Source organism: Populus nigra, chromosome 3 (genome assembly GCF_951802175.1).
Source record: "Populus nigra chromosome 3, ddPopNigr1.1, whole genome shotgun sequence".
Taxonomy (NCBI): Eukaryota; Viridiplantae; Streptophyta; class Magnoliopsida; order Malpighiales; family Salicaceae; genus Populus; species Populus nigra.
The window spans coordinates 26,389,080-26,407,519 of NC_084854.1; the positions used below are offsets into that span (position 1 = coordinate 26,389,080).

General features: G+C 38.4%; 3 protein-coding genes across 3 annotated transcripts; 2 read left to right on the forward strand and 1 right to left on the reverse strand.

The window, feature by feature from the left end:
• Positions 1 to 145: 145 nt before the first annotated feature.
• On the forward strand, positions 146 to 1,028 carry LOC133689504 (F-box protein CPR1-like; the record flags this gene model as incomplete). The annotated part of the gene is made up of 1 exon (XM_062109360.1): positions 146 to 1,028. A coding segment is annotated over exon 1 (861 nt), but the record flags the coding sequence as incomplete, so codon positions are not given.
• Positions 1,029 to 1,567, forward strand: LOC133689505 (F-box protein CPR1-like). Its single transcript, XM_062109361.1, has one exon. It carries the CDS (start codon positions 1,058 to 1,060, stop codon positions 1,565 to 1,567), a length of 510 nt encoding a protein of 169 aa, XP_061965345.1. The 5' UTR covers positions 1,029 to 1,057.
• Positions 1,568 to 10,336: 8,769 nt separating this feature from the next.
• Positions 10,337 to 16,240, reverse strand: LOC133689506 (uncharacterized). The gene is made up of 2 exons (XM_062109363.1): positions 14,174 to 16,240; positions 10,337 to 13,932 (listed from the first exon to the last, which is right to left on the reverse strand). The coding sequence occupies exons 1-2, from the start codon at positions 15,997 to 15,999 to the stop codon at positions 10,482 to 10,484; spliced, it is 5,277 nt and encodes a 1,758-aa protein (XP_061965347.1). The 5' UTR covers positions 16,000 to 16,240; the 3' UTR covers positions 10,337 to 10,481.
• Positions 16,241 to 18,440: the final 2,200 nt, after the last annotated feature.

The following is an 18,440-nucleotide window of genomic DNA, read 5'->3' on the forward strand; positions in this document are numbered from 1 at the left end:
GTACGTCCATGTTCTTTTCCTCCCATGCCCAAAAAGGCCACCTCTCAAAATGTTGTCAAGTTGTACTTGATTGCCTTCTCCCACCTGTCCACTCACTCTTGCTCTCAGATATAGCGGCGGGCAACCCAACATTACCCAGCTAACCAACCTAACCTCTTCATTAAAAAATGTCGAGAATCCCCCACGAGATCATTCACGACATTTTGCTTCAACTTCCGGTGAAATCCCTCGTCCGTTTCCGATCTCTATCAAAGCCAATTTGTTCCTTAATCGACGGCCCGGATTTCATCAATCTCCATCTAAACCATTCCATCACTACCAAATCTAATCACAGTATCATCCTCAAAGAGTGGGATCTTTTCGCTGTTGATTTTGATGCTTTATCTGATGCGGTTGAGGTTAAACATCATCCCCTTTATTCCGGTGGTGGAACGGAGGTTATTGGTTCGGTTAATGGGTTGGTGTTTTTGAGACGTTCTGAGAAAAATATTGCTGTGTATAATTTGTCTACAAGGGAGTGTAAGAAATGTTATGCGGCGGAAACTGAGATTCCACGGCGGGATTTGACAACTGGGTATGTTTATTATGGGTTTGGTTATGACTCTTACGGTGATGATTACAAAGTGGTGAGAATGGCACAGTTCCTTAGAGAAGATGGCGGCGGTGATGGTGGTGGTGGTGGTTTCGGTTGCGAGTATGAAGTTAAGGTTTATAGTTTAAAGAATGATAAGTGGAAGAAGATTGAGGGTTTGCCGATTCGGCTTAGGTTATTAAGCAAGCCCTTTTTTCATATTTTGAATAGGAGAGGGTATGGTGTTTTTGCAGGTCACGCTTTGCATTGGATTGTCCCGCAAAGGCGTGAACTTGGTATTAGAGATTGTGTTCTTGGTTTTGATATTAGGGATGATAAGTTTTTCGAATTGCCGCAGCCGGATTATGAGAACAAGGGTATGAACTTTCAGGTTGATGTTGGGGTTCTAGAGGGGAATTTGTGCGTAATGTGTAATTATGAACATGTTTGTACTGTGTTACTCTGAAAGAGTTGAATCATCCTTTGATGTGTTATAATCATGGGATTAAAGTTTTAGGTTCTGTTAATGGGTTGCTTTGCATTTCTAATGTTGTTGAAGATATTGCTGTGTGGAACCCATCAACTAGAAAGCATCGTGTGGTGCCCTTTTTGCCTATTGAGCTGAAAAGGTATTTTGGGACCAAGTCTTGTAGTGTTTATGTGTTTGGATTTGGGTATGATAGTGTTAGGGATGATTATAAGCTTGTTAGGATTGCGCAATTTGGAGGTGGGGGGAAGAGGAGTTTTGAGTCTGAGGTTAAGGTATATAGTTTGAGGAAACAATCGTGGAGGAGGATTGGTGATATGCCTTATTGTGTTCACTATCCTGGTGCAAATGGGGTTTTCGCTAATGGTGCTTTGCATTGGGTTGTGGGTGAGAATCCTGAATCGAATGTGGCAAATATAGTTGTTGCATTGGATTTAGGAGTCGAGGATTATAGGGAGCACGTCGTGAACACTATCAAGATATATTGTTCCTTCATATCTGTATATTAAGGAAATAGGTCTTTGACCTCGTGGTGGCAAAAAAATAAATATTAGAAAACAATGAATTTAGATTTAATAGATATGAGATCCTAAATGTTACCAATGATAAGTAGTTCATGTGATTGAAACTTCATTATACTATGTCATATGTCTATGCGAATTTTGTTTGATTCTAGGGATATATATATGATTTTGAAAGCCAATGTGATACAGGCAAAAGCTATGTATAACTGCATGAATAGCAAGTAAAGACTTGAAAGATTTAATTAGCGAAGAAGAGAGTTAAAGATTTGAACTCTGAATTAACAATTTTATTCTTCAAATTATTTACAAGACCTTTAAATACACTAGAAAACTCTATCACCACTAGGAAATAAACATAAAATCCAAAACAACATAAAAAAAATAATAAAAATTGTCATATTAGGAGCATCAACTCTCAAAACGTAATTCTAAAGGATTTGACGGTCTGAAAAATTACTTATAGAGTCATCTATAAAAATTTAAGTTTGATTCAACGATCGAATCTCCCATTATAGTAGTTTTAAGAGTCAACTAGTTAAGGTCATTCCAAGCCTTTTCTTGGACTTAGACCTATACCATTTATCTATAAAAGCATTTTCTAAACCATCCACATAGTCTGTCTAGGCTAGATTTCCATCTAGAAATGTTAGATCATCACCTGAATGCTTAGAATCACCCGTGTCTACAAGCCCAGTTACATCATGCTCCCCGGGTCGGAGAGAACTCGTCTCGAGTTTTGTTCTTTCTCTAGATAGGGTGTTAAATGCTTAACATTAAATACATCAAAAATCTTAAGATGAGTAGGAAGGTGAATTCTATAAACATTTTCATTTATTTTCTGCAACACCTAACAAAACCTCATTTTCCTTTCTTTAAGCTTGTTATACTCACCAAATAAAAACTTGTCATGGGTAAGGACTACCCATACTAAATCACCAACATCAAACACAACTCTTTTACGATGAGTATCAACAAATGCCTTATAATGGTCATTGCTATCAGTGGTTATCTTTTTGACATGCTCATGGATACAATGTAAATAATATGCCATACCATCAACTTGAACACCTAGCCATCCGAAATGAGAAACATGCATTAACTTTAGCACTCTTGAAGGGTTCTGTCAATGGATGATCTTGAATGAACTAGGTGGGGTAGTTCAATTTTGAGACCTGTTATAAGAAACCTTTGCTTGTGGTAAAGCCATATTCCATTGTTTTGGCATGTCTCTCACTAGACTTTTCAATAAGTTTCCAAGGCATTGGTTCACCACCTTTGTCTATCTATCCATCCGAGGATGATATGCACTACAAAAGTTTAGTTGAGTCCTCGTCTTACCCCATAAACTCTTCTACAAGGTACTCGTGAACTTCATATATCTATCGAAAATGATAGATCTAGGAATGCCATGTAAATGAAAAACCTTGTTAAAGTAAAAATAGGTTACTCAAAATGTCATCACCCAATTTTGGATGATTCCCCAAAATTCACTTTTCTCTCAAAATAAAAAAAATCAAAATGAAAAAATAAAATAAAGACTGACAATGTAGAGAAAGCTGATCAAAAAAGACTGCCAAAATAAGCCGGGAAACCAAGTCGCAATTTTTGAAGGAGATTCAAGACCTATTGGCACCCCATTGTGCCCAAAAATAGAAAAGTGCAAATTTAAAGGTCAAATTAAATGAGTGTTGGACGAATTTGCATAAAAATTAAGTCTAATGACATAATTAAATTTTTAATGGGCTAATTTGATTTAATCATTGGCCAAATTAAATTTTAATTATGTTTAAGAATTAATTTAGGTCCAGATGAAGGAATTAATTAAGTGCAAGGACTTAATTATACTTTAAATGGGTCAAATTAATTTTATTTGGGGCTTAATTGGTGAAAAATTAAGTTTGGGAGCCTAATTTGGGCTTAATGGAGAAGATTGGAATTTTAAGAGACCAAATTTAATTTTTACCAAGTTAATTGATTGGAATCAGGGGTCAAATTGCAAGAAAATTGAAGTTTTGGGGCCAATTGGGGGTTAAATTGACAAAATCCAAAGCCAAGGACCACACTGCAAGAGGCGCCAAACTGCAGGGGCCAAATTGACAAAATTCTGGGGGCCAAATTGAAGACATTGAAAGTTTAACAGCCAATTAGGGGCTTAATTGAAGCAATCCGAGACCAAGGACCAAAATGCAAAACGCGCGCCAGAGGAAGGATTGATGTGAAATCTGGCGCTTTGGCGCCAGTTTTCATTTAAATGAAACGGCGCGTTTTGGGAAAAACGACGCCGTTTCATGCGTTAAAAAAAAAAAGGGGGGGGGGAGGACCAGGCGACGCGTCGCCTGGTACTGTTCATCTTCTTCTCCACTGAGCTGCCCGAGTGGCCGACTTCAAGCCTTGTTTTCAGCCTCGTTTCTTCCTCCAAATCCGACAACGTGTGCACCAAAATGTCCACCTGAAACCCCTTTATCCTCGAGAATAGTCCGGTCGGGTCAAAAAACTTTGAAACGGCTTCGTTTATTGGCCCAAAGTGGCCATCTCGTTCAGTCTGCAGCCTTGGATTGCCAAAATTTGGCAGTTCGAGGTGCACACTTTGAACCAACGGTTTGGATTCCTCGAGTCGAATCAAGGGCTGAGACTTTTTCCCCGTTGAAGACAAGATTACCCTCTTTCCAGCCCTATAAATAGGAGCCAATTCCACGCTCAGGGGACGGAGAAAATCGAGCTCAAAGTTGGCCGAAAACCAACCTTCTGTATTCATTTTTCCTGCAAACAATCCTTTTTCTGCTTCCTCTCTCTACCGTGGCCTTCAGCCACCACCACTGTCGATACACGACGTCGGGCGACGGCTCCCGCTTTTTTGTTTTATTTTAACAAAAAGGGTTTTTTTTTCGATTGGGGGAAACAAAGATTTTATTGGAGTCGCCATCTAGTAATTTGAGGGAACTAGAAATCCTAAATTAGACACTGGGCCTAGAGATTCGGGTACGGGGTTAGTTATGATTAAGGGAAGGTAGACACCACCCTTAAAACATCCTTTCAATAGAAAGGTTACCCTTACTTGTGTGTTTTCTATTTGATTCAAATGCTATTATATTTTGGGCTTATTGGTAATTATTTTAAAATGATTAACGTCGGTCCCTAAAAATAGGAGACACGTTAAAATGACATCAGTCCCTAAAAATTAGGAGACTTGTCTAAAATACTGACGTTTGTCCCTAAAAAGGAGAGTTACGTCTGGGTTACCAAAAGAAATAATGGATATAATCCATTATATTTTGGGTTTATTGGTAATTTGCCTTTTTTAAAATGATAAACGTCGGTCCCTAAAAATAGAAGACGCGTTAAAAATGACATCAGTCCCTAAAAATTAGGAGACTTGTCTAAAATATGACGTTTCAACCCTAAAAAGGAGAATTATGTCTGGATTACCAAAAGAAATAATGGAAATAATCCATATTTGATATTTACATTTTTGACATCGGTCCCTTTTTTTAAAAAAGAGACGTGTCGACAAATAATATTCGTTTATAAAAACAAATTTTATTTTGATATTATTGAGAAATTGATATAACCATATTCGAGAATTGGGCTTTGGATCCACGAACAATAATATGATAAAATGGGTATGGGAACCACGTTGTTTTGTATATTTTTTGTTTTATTGTTTTTTACATGCAAGAAAATTTATATACAAAATAAAAAAATGTTAGAAATCTCAAAAAATTTACCTGAGTATCACTGTATAGGTAAAAGACTGAAATACCCTCGAAATTCTCCGAAAATTACGAAAATACCACTGGCGGCGCGTGTGACTCACGCTCGGCTACTGTTGGCGGCGGCGAAATTGTCCGGCGAGATTCTAACCAAACGATGGTCGATCCTGGTAGATCTGATGTCGAGGATTCTGATGGTGGTGGTCTCGATGGCCGTTGATGGCTGACGAAGGAGAATCGACGGCTTGAAGCTTCGGTGGCCGCCGAAAATCGCGGCCTTTTTCCGGCCAGATGAGGCGGCTAAAACGCTGAAAACCACCGGGGTTTTTCTTTACAGCAGGGGATAAACCTTTCTGTGGTGGTGCGGAGGCAGGAGGCGGCCGGAGATGGGAGATCGGGGGAGAGAGAGAGAGTCGCCGACGAGAGGAGAGAGAGGCTCTGAGATGTGCTACGGTGTAGACGCGGGCACGGTTCACCGGTGCAACGGAAGGCTGTGAACCGTTGGATCTCCTTTGAACTGATCCTGCGGCTGCGATTGGCTGGATCTGCAAGTTGATCGGACGGTCCTGATGAGAGGAGCCTTGATCTGGTGTGGCGCGGTGCACCGAAAGCTCGGTACACCGGATGACGTGGCGCAACGGGATCAAATCTTGGAATATTTCAACGGCCGAGATGTGTCGGGATATATTTGGTATTTTTGAAATTGTTATTTTTTTAAAAACAATATCCTACTCTCGTGAAGAAAAACTAAAAAAAGTATAACAGTAAAAAATTTTCTTTTGTTTTTCCTTTTTTTCATTCTCCCCCGCTCTCGTGGCTATTTATAGCCAATGAAGAGGGGACAAATCACATCCACCTTCCATCTACCCCAAATAAAAAAATATATTAACATAACTGTTACTTGCATAATTGAACTGCTCCGTTGAAAAAAATTACTTTGAATTATTGATTTTTTGTTTTATTATATATAATAATAAATATTTATATAGGTAAAATTAAAACTCAAATCAGTATTAGAAAAAGCCCGACTTAACCACTAAAAATCAATTTTAATTACCGAAAATTATGTTGAAAATACAAAAAAAAAACTTTCAAATGATATAAAACCGGTGGACCGGGTTTTAACCAAAAAATAACAGTTTTGACCCAAAACGGCATGAAACTCATTTTTTATCTTGGTTGACATGGTTTGACCCGTATTGATCCGGTGAACTCAGTTTAGGTAAAAAATGACGGTTTCGACCCGGAACGACCCGAAACTCATTTTTTACCGTGGTTGACATGGTTTGACCCGTATTGACCCGGTGGACTCAGTTTTGGTCAAAAATGACGGTTTTGACCCGAAACGGCTCAAAACTCATTTTTTACCCTGGTCGACATGGTTTGACCCGTATTGACCCGGTGAACTCGGTTTTGGTCAAAAATGACGGTTTTGACCCGAAACGGCCCGAAACTCATTTTTTACACTGGTCGACATGGTTTGACCCGTATTAACCTGGTGGAATCGGTTTTGACGGAAAGATGCGGTTGACTCGAGAAAAATATATTTTTGAATTTTCCTTTTTCTTAATTTTTTTGGATTTTTATAAATAATAATATAAATAAAATAACATTCAAGAAAATCTTGGTGAATCCAAAATTGGGTTACAACAGTTGCCCCCTCTTTACAATGCTTACGGTGCAAAGACATAGGAAAATTCATTTTCTTTTGACTTTGCATAGTAAGTTTTGTAAAGAAAAACGATGGAAGTGTTGAAAAATGCAAAGATTTTTCGGTTGGTCTAATTGTTATGGGCGACCTGCCCAAGTGAAAAACATGAAGGTGTTTTCAATATTGATCTTGTGAAATACATGAAAATGATTTCAGATTAATGTTGTGAAATACATGAAAGTGATTTCAACAATAGTCCTATTTTCCAGGTGACCACCCCGATGATAAGATGCGAGGAAACTCGCAAGTGGTCTAATTGTTCCAGGCGACCTGCCCGATGATAAAATGCGAGGAAACTCGCAAGTGGTCTAATTGTTCCAGGCGACCTGCCCGATAGTGAAATGCGAGGAAACTCGCAAGTGGTCTAATTGAAAATACTTGAAAGTGATTTCAATATCATTTTGTGAAATACATGAAAGTGATTTCAGCAATGAGCTTCAGGGTTGATGAAAAATTCTAAAGGAAGTCATACCTGTATGGTTGAAATCTGATTTGTAAATCGATCTCAGAGATGATGAAATCTTCTCAAGAAAGTCTTGTATGTACGGTTGAGATTCGATTTGTGGATCCCAAAAATGAGGAAAGCTTCTCAAGAAAGTTTTGTATGTACGGTTGGGATTTGACTTGTGGATCCCAAAAATGAGGAAAGCTTCTCAAGAAAGTCTTGTATGTACAGTTGAGATTTGAGCTGCCGTTCAAAACGATGGTAGGAGTAAATTCCTTATAAATCACGCAGTATTTGGCAAAAGACATCATCAACTTCTTGCATTATCAATACTCTCAAAGGTCTTAACTTTTGAAGCTTTAACCATGTCTTCCTCTTCTTCCAATGCTAACCCAAACCCTGTTCCTGCAGAACATCCTGCAGTTTGGCGTACTACCTTTGAAGTGAATGGTCGTCCGGTTACAATAGAGGATACTGTAATGGACAATGAAGATATTGCTATAGCCGTGGCTAGAGACATGATCCTTCCTCGTGATGAAATAATGTTAGCTGCCAGGACCGATATTGAAGCGGTGAATCAGTCACTTGCTCTCAGTATCAGAGCTACTTCGTCTTTGGTGAACGTTGCAGAGCGTCTTCATGCCAGAAGACTTGAGTTGAATACTCAGGTTCTTGATCTCCATCATCAGATTGAGAATTTAAGGAACAGACTTCGTGATGAGAGACGTTATAGAAACAACTTGGAGATGAGAAACCAAGAGTTAAATACACGTGTTGACTTTTGGCGGGACTATGTTAACACCCGACACCTTGAGTTCGAGGAAGAGATGGAGCGTATGCATAAACAATTTGAGGAATTTCGAGGCATGATTAACCATCAAGATGAAAATATCCCTGATCGTCCTCGCACTGTTTAACATTTGTACTTGTAAACACCTTTTCCCATGAATAAAAATCCATCCTTCTTGTCTTCATTTATGAATTTTGCTTTTGTGGAATCGCCATATTTGATGTGATTTACAAGAACTTCAATTCATGTGAGTCTCGTTGGATCCCAGTGGGAATATTGTTTCATGAAATATCTGCAAAACAATTATGCAATGCATGTGAAGTTACATGATATGCAATGCATTTTACTTGTTTTTTTTTTTTTTTTGAAACATAGGTCCCCCGTTCATCTTGTTTGAGGATCTTGATCTTGATTTTTTAGTGAGCTCTTTTAATTCACACATCCTTCAAATCTACTCAAGCCGACCCATGCCGCTCATTTTCTAAGATAAGCTTTGTTTGAGTTTCCCAACAATCACTGCACCTTTCTCTATTGGTTACTTTACTGAGAGCATTAACTTCTCCTTGGCCCAACATTGTTCTATTGGCAACATTCCCATTATTGAGGATTTTGTAACCAATTTATATGATCAAAATATGAGGATTATCCCGCTTCACCTGGGATTTTCATATACATTCCTCTTACTGAAGATGTAGAAGTCATCTTGTTGTCTAACTGATCATATTGTGAGAGTCAACAATCTCCTTTCATAGATACTGCAAATCATACTGTTTCAGTTCTCATGTTAGGCGAGATCTACAAATTTATCATGTGTATTTTCCAATAAGGAAGCAAATTTCTTTGTGCCATTAGGGATCTGGTAGCTGCTTCTTTGCCCCTCTAGGAGAATTAACTGCCTTATTTCATTTCCTCCTTTGCTCTTGTTGTCATTAAAATCTCTGATTTCTCAACAGTGCCTTGTAGTGTGTCACATGTTCATTTTTTCTTACAAAGGAAACCTTTTTCAAAAATGATTCTTCAAAAGATCTATTTTGTTCTTGAAAACTGAAACCTCCAATGTCTGTTTATAACAATGTTCAGGCAATTTTGGGGCTTTATGTCAAATCTCTTAGTAAAGGTCTTAGTAAAAGTAATCTCAGATGAAGGTAAGTGATGAGATGACCTTCTGCTTGGGTTTTCAAGGTGTTCAAGCGATTGCTTGAATGTATTTTGAGAAAAGGAACAATTTGCCTTTTTATTTTGACAGCATGAATAATAACGAGTAATTATTTGCTACGCCATAACTCTTTATGGAAAAGTCTCTTATATTTTGAGAACACAGTTTATTGATCCAGGTTGCTTACTCGATTAGAAAGGACTTTCAAGACACGTAATGTATTTTATGGCTCAAGGCTATAAAAGAAAGAGTATTTTATAAGCTGAAAAGAGTGTTTAAGGGCTTAAAAAAAACTATAGATCACTATTATCTTATCTTAGCCTTTTCTTTTGCTATCTTGACAACAAAAATGATACTAAATATTCCAAATTAGGAACTTTTGTGATTTTTTTTGTTATTCCCATATTTGTTGGGAATTCTCTCAATTGTTTTGAATTTTATTGAAGCCTTTGTTGTCAGACTTTATAAGCTCACATGCTTTCAAGACGATTTCCATGATCATTTCTCTCTTTTTGCCCCCTAGTGTAGGGTGTGATCTCAATTCAGGTTCTTATGAAAGAAAAAGTTTTAAATGGACTCAGCTCAAATTGGGACTCCAAAGGATAATTTTAAAGAAAGTGAAAGGAATATCAAAGATGGCCTTTCCTCATTTCAAGTAAAATCAGTTAAAACCAATAAACGTTGTCCACATCCAGCGTAATGCTTTGGATTTATAAGATACCATGTGTTGCGAGTCCATGACAACTAATATATTACCAATCATTATTCATGCTGATAAAATGTAAATCCAAGGCATAATTTGAATGATAGTTGTTCCAATTGTATGTTTTGGACTTGTTTGGTCATCTCTTTAAAGGGAATTGCTCTGAACATCATCCTAAACAAATCATTGATTTATTTCATGGAAATCACAAACAAAATCAGTTCTTTTAAAATCTCATTTAAGAAGAATGGGTTCTCCTGTAAAAAGGTTTGAAAGATCAAATTGTTGAGCCATTGAGATCATGCATGGGTTTTTGGTGAGGTATATGCAAAGAGAATTTCCTGGCCAAACTTTATTTAATTGATTATGATTGGATGAAACACATCATACATAATACTTTTTCACAGAATCAGAGTTCACAGGCCTAGATACATCATCTCCATCCATTCTAGTTAACAACAAGGCCCCTCCAGAGAATGCTTTCTTCACTACATATGGGCCTTCATAGTTCGGTGCCCACTTGCTTCTATCCTCACTTGGTAATGGTAAGATTTTTCTTAGTACAAGATCCCCTTCTTTGAATTCCCTTGGTCGGACTTTCCGGTCATATGCTTTGGCCATCCTTCTTTGGTATAACTGGTGATGACAAATTGCAGCCAACCTCTTCTCACTTATCATGTTTAGCTGCTCGTATCTCACTTTAGCCCATTCAGCTTCTTCTAGTTCAGATTCCATTAGTACTCTCAAAGATGGAATTTCTACTTCCAAAGGCATCACCGCCTCCATCCCAAATACTAATGAGTAAGGTGTAGCTCCAGTAGATGTCCTTACTGCTGTGCGATACGCATGTAGAGCGAAGGGAAGCATCTCATGCCAATCCTTATAAGTGACTACCATCGTCTGGATAATCTTCTTGATATTCTTGTTTGCAGCTTCGACAGCACCATTCATCTTCGGTCTGTAAGGAGACGAGTTTGAGTGTTTAATTTTCCACTTCACACACAATTCTGTGATTATTTTCCCATTAAAATTTTGGGCGTTGTCGGTCACTATCTTCTCAGGTGAACCGTACCGACAAATCAAATCTTTCTCAATGAAACACTTGACCACCTTTTGAGTTACATGAGCATAAGAGCTGGCCTCCACCCACTTTGTGAAATAATCAATGGCTACTAAGATAAATTGATGCCTATTGCTGGCCTTTGGGTTGATTGGGCCAATCACATCTATTCCCCACATTGCAAATGGCCATGGTGATGTCATATTGAATAGAGGAGCTGGAGGTGCATTTATCTTATCACTATACACCTGACATTTATGGCATTTTCTGACATAATCAATGCAATCTTTCTCCATGGTCATCCAGAAGTATCCAGATCGTTGCAGTTGTCTGGCCATCATATGCCCACTTGCATGAGTTGCACAAATTCCTTCATGAATTTCTTGCAATGCTACCTTAGCTTCGATTTCATCTAGACATCTTAGTAAAGCCCCATTGAATGATCTTTTATATAGAATTTCTCCATCCAGGTAAAATTCCATGGCTAACCGTCTCAAGGTCTTCATATCTGCTTTAGATGCCCCCAAGGGATACTCTTGATATTGGATAAACCGCTTGATGTCATAAAACCATGGGTTCCCATCTACTTCTCCTTCAATTGCACAACAATGAGCTGGAAATTTTCTAATCTCAATGCAGATTGGTTGTACTCTGATGCCGTAATCAGTTTTGGCCATAGAAGCTAAGGTTGCCAAAGCATCAGCAAACTGGTTTTTATCTCTTCCCATATGGGTAAAATCAATCTCATCAAACCCCTTAGTCAGTTTTGAGAGATATTGTTGATAGGGTATCAATTTTTCTTCTTTGGTCTGCCATTCGCCTTTCACTTGACAGATTATTAACATTGAATCCCCATAGACATCAAGCTTCTTTATCTTCATCTCTAAAGCAGCTTCTAAGCCAAGGATACAAGCCTCATATTCAGCAGTATTGTTAGTACATTCAAATTGTAGCTTGATTGAGATAGGATATTGCTTCTTATCAGGTGAGATTATCACAGCCCCTGCTCCATTGCCGGATACATTCACTGCCCCATCAAAATACATGATCCACCAATCATTCTTCTCTTTGTCTTCTTCGACTATCAACACATCCTCATCCGGGAAGTCAAATTTCAAAGGCTCATAATCTTTGATAGCATTATCTGCTAAATGATCAGCAATTACACTTCCCTTTACAGATGTCCTTATCTTGTATACAATGTCATACTCTGCCAACATTACTTGCCACCTTGCTATTCGGCTTGACAAGTAAGGTTTCTCAAAGATGTACTTAAGCGGGTCCATTTTTGAGATCAACCAGGTGGTATAATACAACATATATTGTCGAAGACGCTTCGTACTCCACACAAGGGCACAACATAGCTTCTCAGTCATAGTATATCTGGATTCACAATCGGTAAACTTCTTACTCAGATAATAGATAGCTTGCTCCTTTCTTCCAGACTCATCCTGTTGTCCTAACACACAACCCATTGCTACCTCGGTTACTGTCAAATACAAGATCAAAGGTCTTCCAGGCACAGGTGGCACTAACAAAGGTGGATTCTGTAAGTATTGCTTTATTTTGTCAAAAGCCTCTTGACAGTCGTTGTCCCATGTACCAGGATTCTTTTTCCGAAGTAATCGAAAGATTGGCTCACATGTTGTTGTTAACTGAGATATGAATCGAGCGATGTAGTTCAAACGTCCTAAGAAGCCTCTTACTTCTTTCTCAGTTTTAGGAATTGTCATTGCCTGAATTGCTTTCACTTTATCAGGATCGACCTCTATTCCTTTATTGCTTATCACAAATCCCAGCAACTTTCCAGACTTTACCCCAAATGAGCATTTTGCAGGATTCAGCTTCAACTGATACTTCCTTAGTCTATCAAATAATTTTCTTAGAACCTGAACATGATCTTCTCCGTTCTTAGACTTGGCAATCATATCATCCACATACACTTCAATCTCTTTATGCATCATATCATGGAAAAGCGTCACCATTGCCCTTTGATATGTGGCTCCAGCATTCTTTAATCCGAATGGCATCACTTTGTAACAAAATGTTCCCCATGGTGTGACAAAAGTGGTCTTCTCTTTATCTTCTTCAGCCATTTTAATCTGGTTATACCCGGAGAATCCGTCCATGAAGGAATAAGTTGAACTCTTAGCAGCATTGTCCACCAGAACATCTATGTGAGGCAAAGGAAAATCATCCTTGGGACTAGCTTTGTTTAGATCCCTGAAGTCTACACATACTCTGATTTTGTCATCCTTTTTTGGGACTACCACTATGTTAGATACCCATTGAGGGTATTTAATAACTTCTAGAAAACCGGCATCCCACTGCTTCTCTATCTCTGCTTTGACCTTGAGTAGAATATCCGGGCGAGTTCTTCTCAATTTCTGCTTAACAGGTTTACATCCTTCTATCAGAGGCACTCTGTGTACTACAATATCAATGTCTAGACCAGGCATATCTGCATAAGACCAGGCAAACACATCCGTATACTCTTGTAGTAGTGCTGTTAAACGACATCTTTCTTCTGTGGTAATCAGAGTTCCAATCTTTAGCTCTCTTTTATCTTGCTCTGTGCCTACATTTATCACCTCTAATTCTTCTTTTGCAGATTTCCAAGCATGCTCGGATTGTTCTACCCGTCTAGTAAACTCTTTCATATCATCTTCATTCCATTCCTCTTCATCCATTGCAATTACATCCTTATCAAAGTTTGGCCATTCATTTTCAATGCAATATGTTTGTGGATTTATGGAGGATTCATTTTCAGGATTCCTGAAAGCGGAAGGTGTTTATAGTGTAAATGCATATCTTGTAGTCAAACAAAGCAAAATAAGATAACAAATGTTGAGGAAAATGCACGATCTCAATAATATTTAAAGTTAGCTCAATAATTATAAAAAGACCTTATGTTGACATCTTGAGCCAAGATTTCCAACTAGGTACAAAAACACAAAGCAAACTTCAAAGGAAAGCACACAAAGCACATAAAAGCGAATAGACGCTTAATCATTACTTCTTGAAAACAACTGGGGCTTCTTCAATCTCCCAATTCTGGAATACTTCATCAACTGAAAGCTTTCGCACAAAGGTATTGGTTGGAGCCTCTTCTAGAGAGTGGACAGTTAACTGAGGTAACAACTCATCTTCTTCTGTTGTTTTCGGCTCATCATTATAATTCCAGCCTTTTCCTTCACCTTCCTCTACATTGTTGATATCCATGACAGCAAGTTTCTGTCCCAAGACTTCTATCATGTTTTCAGGTTTCATTACATATGCTGAATTTGGGAAAGAAACATGGATGGGTGGGATTACAATGTCTTCTTCTTTTGGCTTTCTTCCTTCCATTCTGGCCAACCTTCTTTCTCGCTTAATCCTAGCAGCTCTCTTGTAATCATCTTTCTTAGGCTTAAAGCCAAGCCCAAACCTCTGATCAGCAGCCTTAACTTTCATCATGTTGACTCCCTTAAAACTTCCAGTAAGTGAAGCATTCTGGAATGGTAGCCCATGTTTCAAAAAGCACTTAGCTATCATTCTGGAAGTATCAGAAATAATTGGTCTTCTCAGCACCGTATTCTCTGGTACCCATTCAGTGTTCACAATCTCGAAGGCATGGAGATTTCCATCTTTGCAATCTTCTGCTTCAATATAAGGGACTGACACATTTCTTATCATGGACAAGGTTTCTTCTGCCTTAACTTTCACTAAAGTACCATTGATAATGTACTTCAGACATTGGTGTAGAGATGATGTCACAGCCCCAGAGGCGTGTATCCATGGTCTCCCCAATAACATGCTATATGAAGGATGTATATCCATTACTTGTAGGGTTACCAAAAACATCTGAGGCCCTACAAACAATTCAATGTCAATGGTCCCTATTACCTGTTTAGGGGAACCATCATATGCTCGAGCTGTCATAGTGCTTGGCCTCATATAAGTAGCATCAATTGGCATCTCATCTAGCATATGCCTTGGTAGCACATTCAGAGCTGAACCATTATCCACAAGCACTTTGCCGATCAGACAGTCCTTACATTTCACGGTGATGTACAAAGGCTTGTTATGCCCAGTCCTTTCCAGGTCTAGCTCATCTTCAGTGAAGTATAAGTAATTAGAGGCTTGAATTCTTCCCACCAAATGTTCCATTGTATCCTGAGTAATATCTTGGGGCACATATGCTTCATTCAACACCTTTTGCAACACTTTACGGTGTAATTCAGAACTCAAGATAAGTGACATTAAAGAGATTCTAGCAGGAGTTTTCTTCAACTGATCTACCACACTATACTCACTATGCTTCATCAACTTCAGAAATTCATTAGACTCATCTTCACTTATAGGTTTGTTCACTTCCATACCTTTAAAAACATCAACTATTTCTTTTCCTTTAGCTTTCCTCTGCCTCTCCAATTCTTCTGGTGTAAAACACCGACCACTTCGAGTTAAACCACCGATTTCAGTATGGAAGATAGGAGTACGATCCTTAATGTTGAAAGAATATCCATAATTGTAAGGCATTGTGCCATAACTTCCACTATTTATGCATACAGGTTTAGTCAGGATTAGTTTTGGTGGACCACCCACAGTTGGTTGGAGTCTACAAACCTCCATTTTTTTCTCCTGACGGCCTATCATCCCAACTTCACTGCTTTCTTCTTCATTCTCTATCCTTATCATGCTGAAAGTCAGCATCCTTTTCACTTCCTGGTGAAATTCTTGACAATCATCAATGTGATGTCCCACCTCGCCATGAAACTTACAGTAATTATTTTCATTCATCACTGGTTCAACCTCAGGTAAATATCCAGACTGTACCATCATACCGTACAGTCTTTCCATGGAAACCTTCAAAACTCTTTCCTTCTTACCCTCTACTCCTACAACATTTACCCCTCCACTACTTGCAGCATGATTGGGTAAAGGGTTAGAATTCACATTCGGTGCATCATCAAAAGTTATCCATCCAGCTTTTATCAATTGCAGAAGCTTGTTTTTAAATGCATTACAGCTTTCAATGTTATGCCCAGCAATGCCAGCATGATACTCACATGTCAGATCCGGCTTATACCAATTTGGGTATGGAGGTTGTAGTGGGGTTAAGGGAACATGAGCCACTTGCCCAATACTCAACAACTTTGAATACATTTCTCCCAAGGGAAGTGGTAATGGTGGCAATCGTTCTTGGGTTCTTTGAAAGTTCCTTCTTGGAGGATTAACAATTTCGTTACTTTGTTGGTCATTTGGTGGGTTTTGTTGGTTGGTAGGGAAAGGCTTAGTGAAGTTTACACTTACAACTTGTTGGGTAGGTATTTGAAAGTTATAATGATGGTAATTTTTCTTCTTACCCTTATACACTCCTTCCACGTTGTTCACCTCAGAATCCTTCTTTTTCCCAGTAAAGCCTTTCTTCTCAGTAGGCTCTAACATTCTCCCCATTCTTATTGCTTGTTCTATCCTCTCAGCGATAGTTACAGCATCATAGAAATGTTGAGTTGAACTACCCACTAGATGTTCAAAGTAAGGAGATTTAAAAGTGTTGGAAAACAGAGTGACCATTTCTTTTTCTAACAAAGAGGGTTGAACATGAGATGCTTTTTCGCGCCATCTCAAAGCGTATTCTCTTACAGTCTCTTTGTTGCCTTTTTCCATGACTAACAAGCTTGACCTGTCCGGGGCTACCTCCATGTTGAATTTGTACTGCTCCACAAAAGCTTTTACCAAATCTTTCCATTTTCTAATCTTGGTATTATCTAGCCTTGTATACCAACTTAGTGCCGATCCAGAAAGACTGTCTTGAAAGAAATGGATGAGAAGTTTCTCATCATTCACTACTTCTGCCATCTTATTGCAATAAGATTTAAGATGTGTGACTGGGCATTCAGTTCCAGTATACTTGATGAATTCTGGTACCCTAAATTCTTTGGGTACAACTACATTTGGAACTAAACACATCTTTGCCGCATGAACAGGATCATATAAGTCTGCCCCTTCGACTGCCCTCAATCTGTCTTCTAGAGCGGTCAACTTCTCATAATCAACATGTTTAGAGAATTTCATCATACGTGGGTCATCAGCTGTCAAGTTTACAGTAACCGGCACTTGTGCTGGTGGAACATTGGTAGTGGACTGTTGTTCAAATAAAGAGGGATTTGCCCCTAAATTTTGAGACGTGAATACAAAAGGAGCTGCTGGCATAGAGACAGATGGAGTTGCGACTGCTGGCTGAGTAGAGGTATTTTCTATGGACTTGGATGCTAGGGCCTGCTCGAGTAGACTTGTAAGTCGTGTAATATCATTTTTCATGCTCTCCAACTCCCTTTGGTAATGAGCCTCTAGATGTGCTATTTCTTCGTTCTCCATTATTTTCCTTCGTAGTCGAGTGTAATGAATTTTATGGTCTTTTGGGGGACCTATATTTCAACATGAGTGAATGCAAGAAAAATAAATGAAATGCACAAATGGAATGCAAAATGTCATATGACTTATGCATGCTTGTTATTTGTTTCCAATTTTCTTTTAACTTATGATAAGGAACAGACCAGATCAGATTCTCTTAAGAAAGTTCTCACTGAGGACTCCAAACCTACAGGGACTTGAACCGATTTAGGGGAGAAATTTGATGCCATAAATCAGAATAAAAAATAAACATTTCTCATGATGAAAAGATGACAAACTGGTCTTTTATTAATTTACAAAATTAAAATCACAACAAGTCAATCTTTCCAAAGCCTTGGACCGTCATATGCTGAGATCTCATTAATTCCATCTCTGATCAAACCAAAAAACTGATGGAATTCATTTCTAGTCATTGGCTCACCATCTGCTACTTGTTGGGCTAGGCCTCGTAATCCTAAAGCATAATTCTTGGCATCATCTGCTTGTACATGATAGCGCATAGCTTCAGAAGCCCAACGTTCTGCTTCTCTTTCTGCATTTTCTTTTTCCGATGATAAGGTTTGCTCAACAGAAAGCAAATGGTCGACATGCTTATCTAAATTGGCAATGACTAAAACTTGATTTTGATGTTGCTCTTGAAGTGATCCATTTTTCTCTTCCAATTTTAATACCATTTCCTCAGCTTTTGATGCTCTTTTAACCCATCTCTTCATGTTGACATCTTGCTTCCTCTTATCTTCTGACAAAAGTACATATTTTTCTTGTAATTGCTGGAACTGAAGTTGTTGATGTTGTAGTTGAGCTGACAAGTCATCCTTTTCTTGTTTTATGATAGCCAAAGTTTTCTCTCGAACGGCGAGATTAGATTCTAACTTTCTTTTTTT

Bases quoted from the DNA above. Each gene is read 5' to 3' on its own strand.
- LOC133689506 (XM_062109363.1), bottom strand. From the start codon at position 15,999: ATGGAAAGACTGTACGGTATGATGGTACAGTCTGGATATTTACCTGAG. The intron at 13,933-14,173 runs GTAATGATTAAG...TTCCGCTTTCAG, and splicing joins GCCCCAGTTGTTTTCAAGAA to GAATCCTGAAAATGAATCCT.
- LOC133689505 (XM_062109361.1), top strand. From the start codon at position 1,058: ATGTGTTATAATCATGGGATTAAAGTTTTAGGTTCTGTTAATGGGTTG.